This window comes from Trachemys scripta, chromosome 8 (assembly GCF_013100865.1).
Source record: "Trachemys scripta elegans isolate TJP31775 chromosome 8, CAS_Tse_1.0, whole genome shotgun sequence".
Lineage (NCBI taxonomy): Eukaryota > Metazoa > Chordata > Testudines > Emydidae > Trachemys > Trachemys scripta.
Genome location: NC_048305.1, coordinates 28,358,989 through 28,376,270, shown reverse-complemented (window position 1 = coordinate 28,376,270; position 17,282 = coordinate 28,358,989). Strand labels below are relative to the sequence as shown.

The 17,282-nt window shown below is 39.0% G+C and overlaps 1 protein-coding gene across 1 annotated transcript in view; it reads right to left on the bottom strand.

Annotated features, from left to right (window-relative positions):
• Positions 1-17,282, bottom strand: part of TENM2 (teneurin transmembrane protein 2) — a 550,767-nt gene that overhangs the window by 33,230 nt on the left and 500,255 nt on the right. Inside the window, exons 15-20 of the mRNA XM_034778437.1 lie at positions 14,785-14,904; positions 12,602-12,863; positions 11,454-11,721; positions 10,186-10,329; positions 6,737-6,986; positions 2,821-2,841 (exon numbers count right to left, since the gene is read on the bottom strand). Of these exons, the coding sequence (XP_034634328.1) occupies positions 2,821-2,841; positions 6,737-6,986; positions 10,186-10,329; positions 11,454-11,721; positions 12,602-12,863; positions 14,785-14,904 (1,065 nt within the window). The remainder of the gene's footprint in view (positions 1-2,820; positions 2,842-6,736; positions 6,987-10,185; positions 10,330-11,453; positions 11,722-12,601; positions 12,864-14,784; positions 14,905-17,282) is intronic.

The following is a 17,282-nucleotide window of genomic DNA, read 5'->3' as shown; positions in this document are numbered from 1 at the left end:
TCTATTGTAATCCTCCTTCTTTGCAACAGACTGACACTGCCTGTAATATGGCATGATTCTGAGTCAATAGCACATTCTGCACTTTGCTCAAAAACAGTAGATTCTGGAAAGGAGATTGATTTGGCTGAAATTAAATGGGAAGAGGTAATACCATCTGCAGGAGACTCAAAGGACCATAAAAATGAAGAGATGGAAGTACAATAAATAAATAGAAAATACTTGGCAGTTTTATCCCATGCAAGGATCGCAAAGCCCTTTATAAAGATGGGTAAGTACCGTTATACTCATTTCACAGAGGAGGAAACTGAGGCACAGAGCAATTAGGTGACTTGTGCAGTGAGATCAGTGGAACAGTTGGGATTAAAACTGAATCTCTCAGTCCTTTGTCTTGTCTTCTACAGCATAATGCCTTCCCACCAGGTCATCTCATCATCTCCTCTCCCTTCCTCTTTCCTCACCAAAAGATATTTAACTGAATTTTCTATCTTTGCTTTGGATAAGTGCTAGGTTCAAGGAAAAGCCCTTAAGATGTTGACTTTAGCTAACAGGACCTCTTAGCTTTCCAACAGATAAACATCCAGGCTCGTTAGTTAAAAAAAAAGTTTTAAATGTTGTTTTGATGCTTCCCCCTCTTTCATGCTGTTAGACATGCTTCCCTTTAACACTGAAGAGCAGGTTCTGTCACAATACTCACTTTGAGTAGTACCTCACTCTGCAAGTAGGTCCTACTGAAATCGAGGGGAAGTAAGGTATCAAGCACTGCAAGGTAGGGTGGCAGACTCTAGCCCACAGAGGGTGCCTTCTGGTCCTCTTCCTCTCTATCTTTCTTACGCAGTCATCAATATATACACTGACCTCACCGTCCCTCCCTGCCATCAGAATTCCATCCAGGCTATGATCATGATGCAGTGATCTCATTCAGAGCATTCATTATCATTTGTTTCAGCAACTCACTGGCACATATGCAGACCTGTTATATATGTGTTTGCTCTCCATTGTGAGCCGAACAAGGGGAGAGAGGGTGTGAGCCTATTCTCCAAACTCAGCAGCAAGCTCACAAGATATGAGGGGCTTTTTTCTCCAAGTTTGATAATGGGGCAAATCAAATTTGGCAGATGGAAACTGATCTAAAATGAAGCACCTTCATTACGCCCACAAAAAGCTAATGGCTTATTTTCTCAAATACAGACATGACATACTGTATATACTGTACTGGAGAAATAAAGAGTTCCCAAACTTGCATTTGACTAAGCAGCTTTGGCCTCTCCCTTTGCCATTAAAAAAATCCCTTTAATTCTTTATTAGATTTACACGAAGGCAGGGAATGTATCCTTTGTTTAAAAAGGTTTTTAATAAAATAATCAGTATTGCTTGGAGATACTCTACTACAAGGCCTCATCTCTTAGCGCTTACTAGTGAACATAACACTTAGTACTATGAGGTCAATGAGACTCAGCCTGTCGGGAAGCAGGTTGCCTGGGAGTTGGCGTAGGCAGGAGTGGATCTTAGAGTCTGATTCTCCACTCACTTACACCAGAGTAACTCCATTCACTTCACTTATTTCTTCGATTTAAATACTAAGAAAAGCTGCCATACACAAAGCTCTAAGCGTCCTAACAATTAGTCAGATTTACAACTGCAACTAATAGCCACCCACCAGCACAAATAATCATACAAATAATGAATTGACTCCGCCTCCCTCTTGATTTACTCCATTGTGAGAGGGGAATCACACCATTAGGCCATGTATACTGGGCTCAGGAGAGATGGGGAACCATCAGACTATGATCCTCAAGGGACCATACACCATCTGGGGATTGCAGAACTCTTCATATGCTGACCACTCTCCTTGTTTTACTCCTCCTCTCAATTGGGGACTGTGAGGAAGAAGGCACAGGGGCTGGCTATGCCAGCTGTACAACTGCTGGGGACACCTGGCTAGTGGGTTTAGTGTTTATGTGGTACAAAAAGAGTTTTCCCTTTAATGCCTATGAACTAGAACTCTGTTCACGGCCTGGCTACACTGCTGCGTAAGTCGCTGTAAGTTATGTCACTCAGGAGTGTGAAAAAATCACCCTGGAGTGACGTAGCTTACACTGACCTAAAGTGGTGTCTACTCTGCGCTATGTCAATGGGAGACGCTCTCCCGCCGACTTACCTTCTGCCTCTCGGGGAAGTGGAGTACTGAAGTTGCTGGGAAGGCACTTTGCCATCGACTTATCATGTCTTCACCAGACCCACTAAATCGATATCACTGCATCGATCACAGCAGCGCCAATTTTGCTTGCCAGTTTAGACAAGCCCTTAGAAATGGATTCTAAACTCCAGTTAAACTAACTAATCAATTATATAACCAGACCACCACATTGTTAATAGTCAGTCAATAGAAAGAAAGAAAGAAAATCCAGAAAAAATTATTAATGAGTTGAAAATGAGTTTTTGACCCATTTCCAGTTCATTAGTGTCTTTGTGAACCCTGTCCAGCATTTTCAAAAGCTACTGTTGTAGTTTGCTTCAACTGTTTAGACCAATTACAGACCGCAGGTAGAAATGCTTATGTAAAAGTTAACTTTGGGTTCATTATACTTGCATTCCACTAGAAATTCCTAATTACTGTCAGAACTTATTTGGTTTCTTTTTGACTGCATTTCATAATTGCTAACGTTTATCATATTCATAACACACAATTAGCACATAAAAATGTTACTATATTTGGTACATGAAAAACATTATGTTACACAAGAAGCACAACACAAAAAGCAAACACAGTGAAGCAAACAAACTGTATCAAATTATATGGGAAAGAGCTTTTGGTCTTACCTATGTTTAAACTCTTTATTTCTTTATAGAAAGGGAACAAAAGGAAAAAAAAGAACAAACAGTTAGCTGAAGCATAGATGGTAAAGCATACATAGCATTTTGTTTTTATTTTACAAAAGGACACAAGAGAGGAAATCTCTCTTCAGCTCTAGCCTTAGGTTGGTTTCGGGATGAAGCACGCCAGGGGGTGTTGTAATCACCAGATAGTTCCCTGCTATGATACCCTCCCTCCAGGCATATTTTGCAAGACACTTTCTGGATCATTGAAATAATCACTATGTGGAAAAATGTTCATCTTGTGTGCTGAGAGAGAGGGGGGAAGAAGGTGGCAGTTTACCACATGGAACAGTGGGCTTAGCAGAGAGGTGTGGTTAATATACAGTGAAACCGGCACTAGGATCACTTCTAACAGTTGAAAGCAAACACTTTAAACTACCCAAAAGTAGTTTCCAAAAAGAATTTTTTTTAACCTTTAGACCAATTTCTACTAAGCAACACATTTTCCCTCTTTGGTCCCTGTGGTAGTTGCTTAAAGCAGGTTTGACTGTAAATGCAGCCATTGATCAAGAAACTCTCTAAGCTGATCAAAGTAATTCTTTGGTTACTGCTATTTGATAACAAAGCAATAAGAGACTGAACGACATGAACTGTGTTGTATCAATTGATGCCTAGTGTGCTGTCTAGGCACAAGGCCAAAAGGCAAGTGCCCTCTATATTCCCAGATGTGAATTAATATATATTTTTACGCCTAGTGTGTGTTATTGTGTTTATACAATTTTGTTTAAAAATACACACTGAGTGGAATACCAATGATGTGCGTAACTCCTGAGCTGCAGCTCTTACAGCACAGTCGGAAGCTTGGAACTTTGCAAGGTTCACTCAGTAAATTGTGCCATGTAACAGTCCTGGCTCAAACTTCTTATTAGCCAGTGATATCAGTTGATGTCTTGGGGTAATTTTATCCTGCTTAGTGAAAGTGAAATATCATGCATGATTCTGTTCTTGTATACAATTTTACTCATCGTGATTTACACTGCATATGTAAGACCAGATTGGTATTTGTTATCTGCCACAAATGAAGGAATATTTTGGTATTAATTATGGAAATATTAGAAGCTTTAATAAAATTGCAAATATGCCAGTTTGGGATTCTGGTCCTGTTCATACCTAAGGGCCCAATTCTTCAAACCCCTACTCATGTAAGTCCTACAGATTTTAATGGGACCACTCTTCTGAGCGAGGATGTTTTCTATGAGTAACATTTGCAGGACTGGACCCAGATTCCTTTCTGAGAACACAGAGTTAAACCGACGAGTGTAAGTCCAAAGACTGTATCAAGCCTGTTGTAGATTTTCAACAGTACCCAACATGAAATAGCTTCATTGTTCATTGCTAGTAGTTGTTACAGAGGCCACGAAAACTATGCTATGGAAAACAGACTAATAAAAGACAAGGGTAGCCGGATAGAAACATAAAGAAAGGATAAGCACCCTGACCTTTGCTGATGTGCTTTCTTACTTTTTTGACATATTCTAAAGAGGCTGAGATTGATACTTGTTCACCTGCACAGCCAGAAGGGAAGAGTGATCAAGCAAGTCCTCTTGTAAATTTTGGGCCAACATTTTCAAACTTGGAAGTCTAGTGCTAGGCACCTATAAAAGTGACCTGATTTTCAGAGATGCTGAGGTGACATGGAAATAAATGCCTGATATTAGGCGCCTCAGTTTGAAAATGTTGGCCTTTACTTATAAACATTATAGAATCATAGAAATGTAGGGCTGGAAGGGACCTCAAGAAGTCATCAAGTCCAGTCTCCTGCGCTGAGGTAGGACAAAGTAAACCCAAACCATCCCTGACGGGTGTTCATCCAACCTATTCTTAAATACCTCCAAAGATGGGGATTTCACAACATCCTTTGGAAGCTGATTACTTCTTGTCCTACCTTCAGTGGACATGAAGAATAATTGATCACCGCCCTCTTTATGACAGCCCTTAAAGACTGTTATCACATCCCCCATCAGTCTTCTTTTATCAAGATGAAACATGCCCAGTTTTTTTAACCTTTCCTCATAGGTCAGGTTTTCTAAACCTATTATCATTTTTGTTGCTCTTCTCTAGACACGCTCCAATTTCTCCACATCTTTCCTAAAATGTGGTGCCCAGAATTGGACACAGTACTCCAGCTGAGGCCTCACTAGTGCTGAGTAGAACAGGACAGTTACCTCTTGTGTCTTACATACAACACTCCTGTTATTACACCTCAGAACAATATTAGCCCGTTTCTCAGTTGCATCACATTGCTGACTTATATTCAATTTATGTTGCTCTATAATCCCTAAATCCTTTTCAGCAGTACTACCACCTAGCCAGTTATTCCCTATTTTGTAGTTGTGCATTTTGATTTTTTCCTAACTGAAGTACTTTGCACATATCTTTTTTGAATTTTATTTTGTTGATTTCAGACCAATTCTCCAATTTGTCAAGGTCCTTTTGAATTCTCATTCGGTCCTCTGAACTGCTTGCAACCCCTCCCAGCTTGTGCCGAGCTATGTGTCTGAAGGCAGGCTACAACCCAACTGGATGAATTAAATTAATCATATAAAATGAGGAGTCAGAGTGCAATGATGTTCTACAATGATAAATGTTTATGGTGGGTCACACAGCCACACAAACTACCTGCTCGGAACATATACTGATCTGCTAATAGGAAGCATGTCCAGTTTTATTTCACATCTGAGGATAAAAATCATAAGTCTGTTTTCTAGAATGATGTTCCCAGGGGTGAAGAGGCATTGATGTGCAGTGATGCACAAGACAGGTGTCAGGGAATGGGCTTAAGCATAGAGCGACCCTGATTCTGACCTCACTTATGCTAATATAAATCAGGATTCACTCCATTGAAGTTAACAGAATTACATCAGTGGAAAACTGGTGTGAGACCAGAACCAGGTTCATCATCTCTTCCCAGCCCAATCATTTTGTTGTGTTTCTCAGACACTGAAAGTGAAGCGATTGGTTATTGGTAGTATCAGAGAAATAGGCTAGCTATTCGAATTCTCTTGAGGTGTTTGTCAGCTTTTTAAAGTTTACAAGAGCAGTAGTTTGATCATGCTGCATCTCTTGACAGCCAACAAGTGAGCTGCAGAAGGACCAAGAAGGTGTTCACATAGGATCTAATCATATAGTTTTTCCTCACATAATTAATTTGTCTCCAGAGACTGAGCAGTAAGAGTAAGGACTAGTCACAAGGGTAAGGGTTTTCAGGAATGGCCCTTTCCTCTCCCAGAGGGAAGAAAAAGGACAGTGAACAGAAATGGGTGAAATGGTCCACTTACACTGGTGCCTTTTCTATTTATGTGACCAAATCTTCAGCAATTGTTCGTGCACAGTGAGATAATTTTTAAGAATTATAGTATCCTGATTATGCATGTGGCTCTGTGATATCAACCTGATTTTAACTGCACTGACCAAATCTAAAGGAAGATATTTAAAAATGTGGGGAAGGGGGAAAGGAGTGGGGACAATGGCCACAAAAAAATGTTGATATCAAAAACTCTTCTGAACTCAAAAGGCTTTTAAGCCCTGGCGTATTGCTCTGGCTCACCAATGATAGGCAGTCAATCCCATAGTCTTGAAAACTAGGTAGGCTTTGTCTAATAGTAAAGGGAGATTGTATTAAGTGATTAACAAAAAGAGATAAGTTGATTTCTTCTTTGATCATCTTCCATTTTTTCTCTATTAATATTCATTGCTCTATCATCCATAGATATTGAGCTATGCTTTTCTGTGCCCCATTTCTCCATTGGAAACTTATCAGGTGGCAAGTGCCAATGTTTTAGAAAATTATAAAAAGGAATGGGAAAGTCTGATTTCAGCACAGGTTACATAAGTCAAAGGGCTACGTTTGACACCTTACCTTAATTCCAATATACTGGTGACATTCCTAGATGGGAAGATGCGCCGAATATAGTTAAAATCCCCAACAAAGAGGCTTCCATCAATTCCCACTGCAAGTGCCACAGGGGCCAAAAGCTTGTTTCCTTCTGCGAGACCATTGCAACTTGGACAGGAGATGCTCCTTCGGCGCCCGTTCCCCATAATACTGGTAATCACGGCTGGCTGCTGAGTTAGAAACCGATTCTCTCCACTGCCTTTATGCAATATACCTAACAGTGAAGGGAAATGGAAGTGGTTACTATGATAATTTGGAAAGTTGACCTTTAGAGGGCCTGCTTTTAACAATTGATGTGACACTGGTTCAGGGATGTAAGGTGAAGTGCCTTCAGTTGCATGGTCTCACAACATTATAGTGAGGAGAGGGATAGTTGGTGTTTTCAGGGCAGCCTGAGCACAAGAATTACTCAACTAGCAGTAAAGTTAAAGGTGTAATGTTGGGTCGTATTAGAAGACACTACAAGTCATTATGAGTCAAACCACTGTCATACATCTCTTTCTTCTTCCACCCTACAGAGGCGGATTAAAGGAAGGCTACGGTTATAATGTCATCAACTAGAAAGCAAAACAAAGAGACAAAGAACTGAGAGCACTTGCCCCTGATAAGCTTAGCCCCTGAGCTTCCTCTGCCTTCAGTTTATTTTTATTATTATATGGACACTCCTGTGTCAGCTTTTCTGTCCTCTTCCTTCTTTGCCTCTCCCTCTCGCTGTCCTTCTCACCCATGCAAGGACAGGAAAAGAGATGAAGGGAAAGAGAAGAAGGGGAAAAAGGAAAAAGTCAGAGACAAGAGCAAAATGCCTGAAGAGGCTTTCAAGGGCTAGAGAGAAAGTGTGGAAGGCAGAGGAGCATCCCCATTTCTGAGGGTGGGAGGAATGTCTGAATTGGGACTGCCAACCCTGAGGGATAATGTGAGTCCTGCCTCTTCTAGGTCTGCCAGGATACCCCAGCTCCAAACAGCACAGAAAAGCTACTGCTAACAATGTGGTCAAATAGTATGGAAAATACTGTAGGAAACTATCAGCTGCATGTTCATTTGGAAATCCAATTATTACATCTTCAAGTGAAGAGGTTTATAGCACGGCCGTGAGTGCAGCTGTCACCATTGACAGCTGTAACAACCATGACACCATATGCAAGGGTGGAATGCACCTGCTGGTACAATGCCACAAAGCTCAACCTGCCACATAGCATCCACGAAAGTATGTGTTAAATAAACTGACCTCACTGATTTTGAAAACGACACCTAGGCTTCTTGTGCAATTAACTATTCTGCAACTTGCTCATGCAACCAACAGAAAGAAGGTTCCTGAAAAAAGTTTGTGAAGGTCACAAAAAAAGATATGCTAAGTCTCCAACTCCCTTAGTCCTATTGGTAAAAAATGTGAAGAACAGGAACTGTTTTAGATCTGCTTGCATAGCTATTAGCTCAAGGCACTTAAAGTCTAAGACAGAGAGAGAGAAACAGAAGAAGTGATGACAGGAATGGACCAACAGGAATAACTGGAGAGAAAGAGAATAGTTAGCAACTGCATATTAAGTAGTTAATGGAGCTTTGCTTTGTTTTGCAATGCACAATTAACAATGTTATGACTGTAGAGGTATTTATCCTTTTTCAGACTAAGGCTATGTCTCCCTATATGTCTGTGAAGCACATGGTCCATTTTAGGTGCTTGTTCTAATATAAAGAATACTAATAATTTAATTGCTAAAAAATTACACAATTACATGGATCATACACACAAAGTGGTACAGTTACAGCAATAAAAATAACTTGTGTGCTGAATTCTTTGACATTTAAAGCCTCTTACTGACCCACAAATGCCACCTAAACTCTTTTTGACCAGCTTCTTGGGAATCTCTGGTGGCATAAGACTCCTTAAAATAAGTTTTTCACAAATTGACAGAGCCAATACTTCAGTTAGCTCATTAAACAGACATTTACAGTCATAGTCAAAACTGGCATTTATCAGAGTAACTGCTTTAACATATCAAAAAAATAGTGGTACCATTATCTAAACCCAGTCTCCACTGTCTTCTCAAGCCTGTACTTGGCTCTTCTGGAAATTATTTCACCCTGGCTAAAGTCTAGTCAAGTAAATTTGATGAAAGAAACAGCCAAAAAACTCAATACAACTAGCAGAACCAGAGTGTGCCAGAAGGTAAAAACATGGAAACACTATTTCTATATAATTTACCTCTAGAACCCAATGAGAAGAGGGCTGAAAAGTTAAAGTTACAATTAAATCTACTACCCCGTTTCCTGATGTCTTCAAAGCTGATGCAAATATTTCCACAAAGTGTCTGATGCTTGAAAACTGCTTTTACTTTCTATGCATCTCCCTCGCACCCAGTGGAAAAACACACAAAGCTCAGACCCTGTATGCCGGAAGAAATTGATCAAAGTATTTCTTGTTGGCTTTTGTGGTACTAGCTAACTGTCCTGACACTTTCTGGTTCCTAGTATTTCAAGTTCCTGACACCATGGTAGGTTCAAAGGAGGTGTTTTTTCAGGTTTGCCTGGGATAGAGTTATTGTGCAATGAACTAGAACTCTCTTCAGTTGCTAGTGCTGCAGCAACATCTTTGTGTAGCTGACTGCTTGCTGTGGCTGCAGAATGGATGGCTTGAAGGAAATGTAAGCATATTCACACTGAAGAACACCTAAATGTTGCAAAATTTTCCAAAAGGAAAAAGTGTGGAAGGAGAGATTATTTATTGTTTTTAGAATTGACCCAGTAGGCCACGGTGTTTGGCTTTCCTTGGGTGGTGGGGTAAATGGATTTGTTTAGTCAACCTGACATCATACAACCGTTGGCTAGATAACTTGGCAGTGTCTTTTCCAGTAGATCTGTGTTAGCATCAATAGGGGACTTCAGAGTCCTCTTCTGATGTCACTTGGTCTCTCTGATTGCCACATCCCTGGCCTCTGTTTTAACTTCTCTAAAAATCCTGTTCCCTGTGTCCAATTTGTGTTTGATATTATGACTATAACGGGACTGGGGTTTCCCAGCTCACCCAGTTCATGTCTCTCAGTTTTCCCTAGGTTTATCTTTCAGGAGGATTACAGGAGCCAAAGGCAAAAACAAGGAATCAGGAAAAGGCTCATGGAACATTGGCAGAATAAGGGGAGGAAGAAAAAGGATCAGTGGCGCAGAAGGAAAAGCTTGGAAATTTAAGAATGTGCTGTTCTGTGGCAGGGTAAGAAGCGATTCTTGGAAAATGACACAATTATTCTTAGAAACAAAAACAGTTCTGACTTTACCAAACTTTTCAGAAATATAGTGAGAAAAGCAGTGGAACTGGATTTTTCAGAATTTAAATATAAATCATGCAATGAAGTTTTTACAGATGGACAGAAGTTGCTATGATGGCATGTAGTTCAGTAAACACATGGAATCAGTTAACTCACCACTCTTGACATTAAGAACATGATGTTTATCCAAAGACCAGCCCCCTAGATTTGAGGGATCTAGTTCAAAGCCTTGCAGCAGCGCTGTCCTCTTCTCCCATAAGATCAGGCTGGGGCACGTCTCATATTCAAACCCCACAGAAACTGGGGAAAAAATGGTGATGATTATTGCATAAGCAATGGATGAAAATGACTGGACAGTTTTTCAAATAGTAAAACAACTGGTTTCCAAACAGTAAGACAACTGGTTCCCAAACACTTTCTATGAGATGGAGTGATTATGCTCTCTTTTATTCCACAATATTAAACTCAGATCTTTGACTTAATTCAACCTTGAAACTTGATTCCCTTTTACTCTGTAGGGACCTGATGACCTTTTCATTGAATAATTGGCTTTGGGAAGTGACCAGTTTGATGAGGGGAGAGAGGGAAAAATCATTAAAAAAATCTAATAAAAATTCTGCTATTAAATGACAGGACAGGATTTTACTTTTAATTAGCCTGATATTCACCAGATTTATTTATTATATTTAATGGCATTTTTTTCATATGGTATATAACAGCTCATTTAAAATGGGATTATAGAAGGCTTGTATTGGCATGTATATGTATATACACACCCATACACTACATACATTAACCTGGGATCTGTGAATTATTAGGAGAAGAGGTGCTATCGTCTGCAAGTCTTTAGAATAATGTGAAAGTGCAAGAGCAAGCAGATCTTTAACATACGATTTTCTTTCCAGATTCACATTGCTTTAATGCGCATCTGTAAAATCCTTACATCAATTGTTCACATTTTCAGGTACAACTATAAAAGTTACAAAGTTTTTAAGGTCATTTCTTTTGTTGCTTGCTAGAATAAAGATCTCTAACTATGCAATTTAAAAATGGCTATAAAAGCGCTGGAATGACCCCTGCTAGAAAATACCATTTTAATTGTAAGCATACTACAATACAGGCAAGCACTAACAACAATATACACTAGATTCCAAGTGGATTAGAGTATGTATGCCATTCCAAAGGTTAGAATCACTTTTTACCAAACAGGATATATGGAGACCAAATTATTCCTTCTACTAAAAATGTGGATGAGGCTCAATCCTAGGATAAAACTGAATAAAGAAGGCAGAATTTGCATAGTTTGTATTTGGTCTATAGGTAAATTCTTGCAACAGTCCTTATTTCAGTATTCTTACTAAATCAGCCATTATAAGCACTACATTATCATTTGAAAGTTTTAGAGTTTGAATGTCATGACATACCTACAGCATCTGACAACCCATAAACCTTCTGACCATATGCATCAGTTTTGTCCCAGATAAATGTATATGCCAAATTAGGGGATGCCTGGAATGATTTTTGAAACAGATGCCCTTCCACTGCTACCATCAGATGAACTTTAATTAGATTCAGAGGCACAAGAGATTGGGTCATAGTGATCTTGAGCAAAGATTTGTATCCAGCAGTACGGGAACTCAGATAACAGAGCTTTATGTTGGAGCCAGGAAACTCGATTTCTTCATGAAGAACCTGGATGGAAACACAGAATAGACATAAAAAGAACAGGAGTACTTGTGGCACCTTAGAGACTAACAAATTTATTAGAGCATAAGCTTTCGTGGGCTACAGCCCACTTCTTTGGATGCATAGACTAGACATATTAAACTTGTCACTGTACACTTTATTTAGAAGAGATATCTGTTTGCACTTTACTTAAGAACTAACAACTTTCTACAGTTGAAAATTTGTATCCTTGCCATGCTGCAGTGATACAGTTTAGGTTATGATTTCTGGATTAATAATTGTGTGACACTATTATGTTTTCATTTTAAAAACAGTCTGTTGGAAAAATTGTAAATAAAAACAACAGCCTTTATTGCTAGATATATACATAGGGGCCACAAGAGGCTGCAATTATACGAACCTGCGACTACCACTGGCAATTGGTATAAAGCAAAAGGGATGCCAAGATGGAATAAACCAGCAATAATAATAATACCAGTGTAGATCATTAAATAACCCCTTATCGTTTATCCCCCTGACTAGCATAAGAGAAGGCAGCTTGTGGTTAGTTGCACATACAAAGTTTTTGCAAAATTCTCTTGAAATAGCCTCAGCTATAGTTAGAAATACACAGGACTTGATGTACAATGTGATAATGAGAGGCAGTAGGAGAGAGTGTAAGGTAGTCGAGAGAGATGCCTGGGTGAGATAAGCCTAGCACAGCTTCTACAAGCTTCATTAGAGAAGTCTGTCTTTTAGCTCATCTGTTAGAATCAATACACAAGGGTCCCAGTTGAAGTCCAGTGAGTGGATGGTGAAACTCTGATAATTGGGTGCATCATCTCTGATGTGTGGCTATCACAGTGAGTGATTGTTTCTACATTCTTTTCATTCCCACAATTCATACCTGGGTTTCTGGTACTATGGGATTCCGCCCAGGAGCATCACTGAAGAATGTTGAAAGTGGCGATGAAATGATGACTGGATCAGGACGGACAAAGCCACTTAAGTCGCAGCTGGGAATGGAGTTCTCCTCAGTTTTCATAACTAGTGTATCCATGGCGTAGAAGCTATTCCATGGCAGCCATACCGTCCTTTCCTGACTCATGAATGGGGCTCGCTCAAAGTGCAGAGTTAGGGAAGCCCCACCGTTTGCAATCAAGTCAAACCTAGGAAAATGTGGGCTTAACATAAGAGGTGACCAGATTGAATAGTTCCACAGTGATAGCATTCCCAGCAAATGGAAATTAACGATAAGCTTTAAAACACACATCCTGGCTCAGGCTATTCACAATGTGAAGTGGAACTGTTAACTTCTAAGCTGCTGGTTGAAATTCAGACATGATCAGCAGTAACTTAGGCTATGTCTACACTGGGCACTTTACAACGGCACAGCAGTGCTGTTACAGCAGTGCCGCTGTATGGTATCCAATGTAGCCGCTCTTTGTCCACAGGAGAGAGCTCTCCCACTGACAAAGCGCTGTCCACATTGGTGCTTTTAATCGGTAAAACTTTTGTCGATCAGGGGTTGTTTTCACACCCCGACCAACAAAAGTTTTACTGACGAAAGTGCAGTGAAGACATAAAGTCACTCTTACAAGTCTATTTCTTAAGGGAACAAAGGTCCACCTCCGAAAACCACTACCACCTCCACCAGATCTGATGTTAATCAGCACCCTCGTAAACATTCTCAGCAGAAACTGCAAGGGCTTACTGACCCTGGATACTGAATTATCTTTTCTCTCAAGGTCTGTCCCCCTGGAACAGCACTAGTGTATGGCACTGGTAAAGAAGTGATGGGAAACTTGTGCTGTTTCTGTTCTGTGGCTCAACAAAGAATTTTTGTCTACAGGACCAGTGATCTGGCACCTTTCAGAAGCACCAGAGACAACACGTAACTGTTGATAGTGGGATGGGGGTGGGTGGGAGCAGGCACAATTTAAAGGTTCTAGTGGTATGCAGCAGGGCTCAGGACAGGGCATATAAACCTTGGCAGGAATCAGGGAGCATGTTACCCCATGTGCCCCACACACATCACCTTTAAGAAGCACTAAACATTTACTCTCAACTCCCACCCCAAATATGATTTGCACGTGTAAATGTGCATGCCCATTCGCCCTTGGAAATCTGGCCTCAATAAATAAAATACCCACAGATCTCTTTTGCAAGAGAGCTAGAAAATGGTTAATTTTTCATGTATTATATTGTCTCTTGGCAATGCAATGAACTGAATTACCAGTACATGGAATAATGTAAAACAATAACATAACAGGGCCTGATTCACAATTGAGTTATTCCAGTGTTACACCAAAGTAATGCTATTGATTTCAATAGCATTACACTGGTGTGATAATATACGCTGGACTGTATGAAAATTCACATATCCCCTGTTGATTCATGTCAATTATTCCAATTCAAAGGTTTTTGGACTATAGATACACATAAAACAAATATTTACAATGCATTTACCATAGATGTTTTGTTTTAGTGCCATGTCCAATAAATTAGATAAACCATGACACTTTCATTTTTGTTTGAGCTGAACTGGTGTGCATTTCAAATCAGATGATACAAGAGGGAAAAAAGCAGTTCTTCGCACAGCAGGGAATTGTCTAAGTATATTCAATTAGAATCTTTTGATTATGTTCTACCCTAAAGAAACTCTAAAGATAGTGGATCTTCAAAAAGGAAAGATAGAGGCAGAAGGGAACTTTTAACAAAATATACTGTTCTATAATGACACTTTTTTTCCAACAGTGTGTTGGCCTGCCTTGCATTTTAAAATGAAATATTTCTGGTCTCAGCTGGATATTGCAGTAGTCCACAAATGTTTTCATAGATACAGAGCAATTTATTTGAAAGGAAGTCTGACTGCTAACACATTATTATCAAAAGTCAGCCTTTTCATATTTACTTTCCGTTAGTATTCAAAATGCTATGTGAAAAATTACTTTTGTGTTTACTTGATAGCTGTTTGGCCCAGTAGGAATTCTATGCATGATACCACATGGTTCCACTAGATAGCACCATCTGTTAATCTGCACAGATATTACATACTAAGTAGGTGCAGAATGAAATAACTACACTTACGTGCCATCCTGACGAGTGATTGTGTAGCCGTACTTTGGATACTTGACAAATGACACATTGACTCCAACGAGTGGAGTCCCATCTGTAGTCACTACTTGGCCTCTTATAAGAGACACAAGACTGAAAAAGAAACACAATTAATGTTAGCTATGAAAACAAGGGTTGTGGTGTTTATAAACAGACTAAGGACACTAATCTGATCTCATTTACTCCAGTGTAAATCCAATTTACTTTGGATTTACACCAACACAATTCAGAATATTGCCCATATATTTATTTATTTATTTGAATACATATTGATCTGAGTTGAGTGTGTGTATGTATATATATATATATATATATATACACACACACACATACACACTCAACTCAGATCAATATGTATTCAAATAAATTCATAGTTAATCCATATAGAGAGGCCTATATTTGCTGAATGGAGATGAATGTCTTTATGTGGGTGGGTGAGCTGTGATTATTGAACCATTCCTCCAGGTCTGGTAGCACTTCGATGTATAGAAAAGGAACGCCACATGACTCATTGAAGTAAGAGCTTGGAAGGTCATTCTCGCAATAAAAGATTTTTGGATACATTTTCAGAAGTGCCTAAATGCCTACATCCCATTTTCAAAAGAGCCTAGGTCCCATTTTCAAAAAAGACTTTGGCACTTAGGGCCATATTTTCAAAAGTATTTCAGCACCTAAACGTGCAGATAGGAGCCTTATGGGTTTTCCAAAAGCACCTAAGCAGTTTAGGCACTAAATTCCCATTTAAATCAAAATTAACAAATCTCCTTAGGTGCTTCAGAGAGTCTCAATAGGTGCTTATCTACATCTTTAGGAGTCTAAATATCTTTGCCACTTTGGCTCTGTGTGTCAGATTTACCTCTCAGTTCCACTGGTTTTACATTGGTACAATTCCACTGATTTCAATGGAGCTACTCACCATTCACACCAGTGTCAGTGAAAAATTAACGCGGTCCGTTTGCTTTCTGACAGTTTATTTTCCATTGGAGAATGTTCTCCCAACTTTTGAACTTTGTCATATTGTCTGACTATGAGATCACTAGAATTGTACAGAGCTATTCTACCTTCCCTGTCAGTTTTTTTCCCCTTCCTATGGTACTAAGCTCTCACAGTCAACTCCTATAATCACTCCAAAAAGAACAGAGGTGGGGAGGGGATATCTGTAGTTTTCACAACTAATTTTCCAAATTAAGGTTTGTGTAACCTCATCCAAGTTGTAAGTGTCTGACATCTTGCCCTGAATCCTGATTTCCAATACCTTGTTTTCACTCAGCCAGTAGGAAAACAATTGGGAGTTTGTTTTGAAAAAGGAATAAGTAAAAACTGAGCAGAGATTTCACTATTCAGCCCCAACTGAAAACTTTTCATTTTACCATGAAGCATTTTCAACATTTTCTACCAGCTTCAATTTGCAGCTACACAGAGAAAGCAGATAATGAAAAGCTTCATTTCTGAATTGACCCCGTACTGGCAGGTCTGCAGCTGCCCGGCGGCCTTAACAGACTTTAGGTAATTTGGCAGACACAGATTCTTGACACCTAAGGTTCTTGGACTGAGTCCCAGTTTTAAGACTAGGGAATTAAACTGACCTGCTTTTTGCCAAAACTTGTCAAAATTCACTTGAATTTTGGGATAGGTATACTGCTTTATGTTATTCCTTATAGATCAGTTACTGAAGGGATGCAGACCTGAGAGCACATCTATCTTTATTAGCAATACCAAAGATTATTTTTAGACCTTTTTATGAACTTTGAAATGTTTAAAATGCTCTAATGTGAATTTCTAAGTGCACTCCACTGGCTATTAAACAAACGGGTTCTCATTTTTCTTTTATTCCACGCACATTGTAATATTCTCTTGATATCAGAAAAACATAACCAGTTCATGAAAATAATCCTTTCTATTACTTTTTAATGATTACCACACCAAAATTTCTTGACTTTCTAGGTCAAATATTAATTTTTGAAATCATCATATTGTAACATGATAGTGACCTCAATAGAAATCCATGCATGTTGCAGACCATATAATTGGGAATACTTTGGAACAAGCCAAGTATCTTCACATTACTGTTTTTTCTCAAATTATTTGATTAAATATATCAATCATGCTTTTAAAATGTTGTAGAAAAATAGCTTGCATCACATGTAATTTTTAACAAGTCTGTTACTTCAGATTCTTCACACATGCCTTTAATGTACAGTAAATTTACAAACAAAAATATCAGAAAGGCATGATATAGGTTCATTTCTATTTATGATTATTCACCTGCAATAATAATAATACCACAGATAAGACAAGCTAACAAGTAAATTATAGTGATTTTCCATTGATGCCATTTGAATTTTTTTTAAATCTGTTTTGTGGGCTATTACCTCTTAAGCATGAAAATAATTATATTCCTCAAACCATTTTTTCCCTTTTTTCACATAATAGAAGTCAAATGTGAATGCAGTACAAATTAACATGGTTCA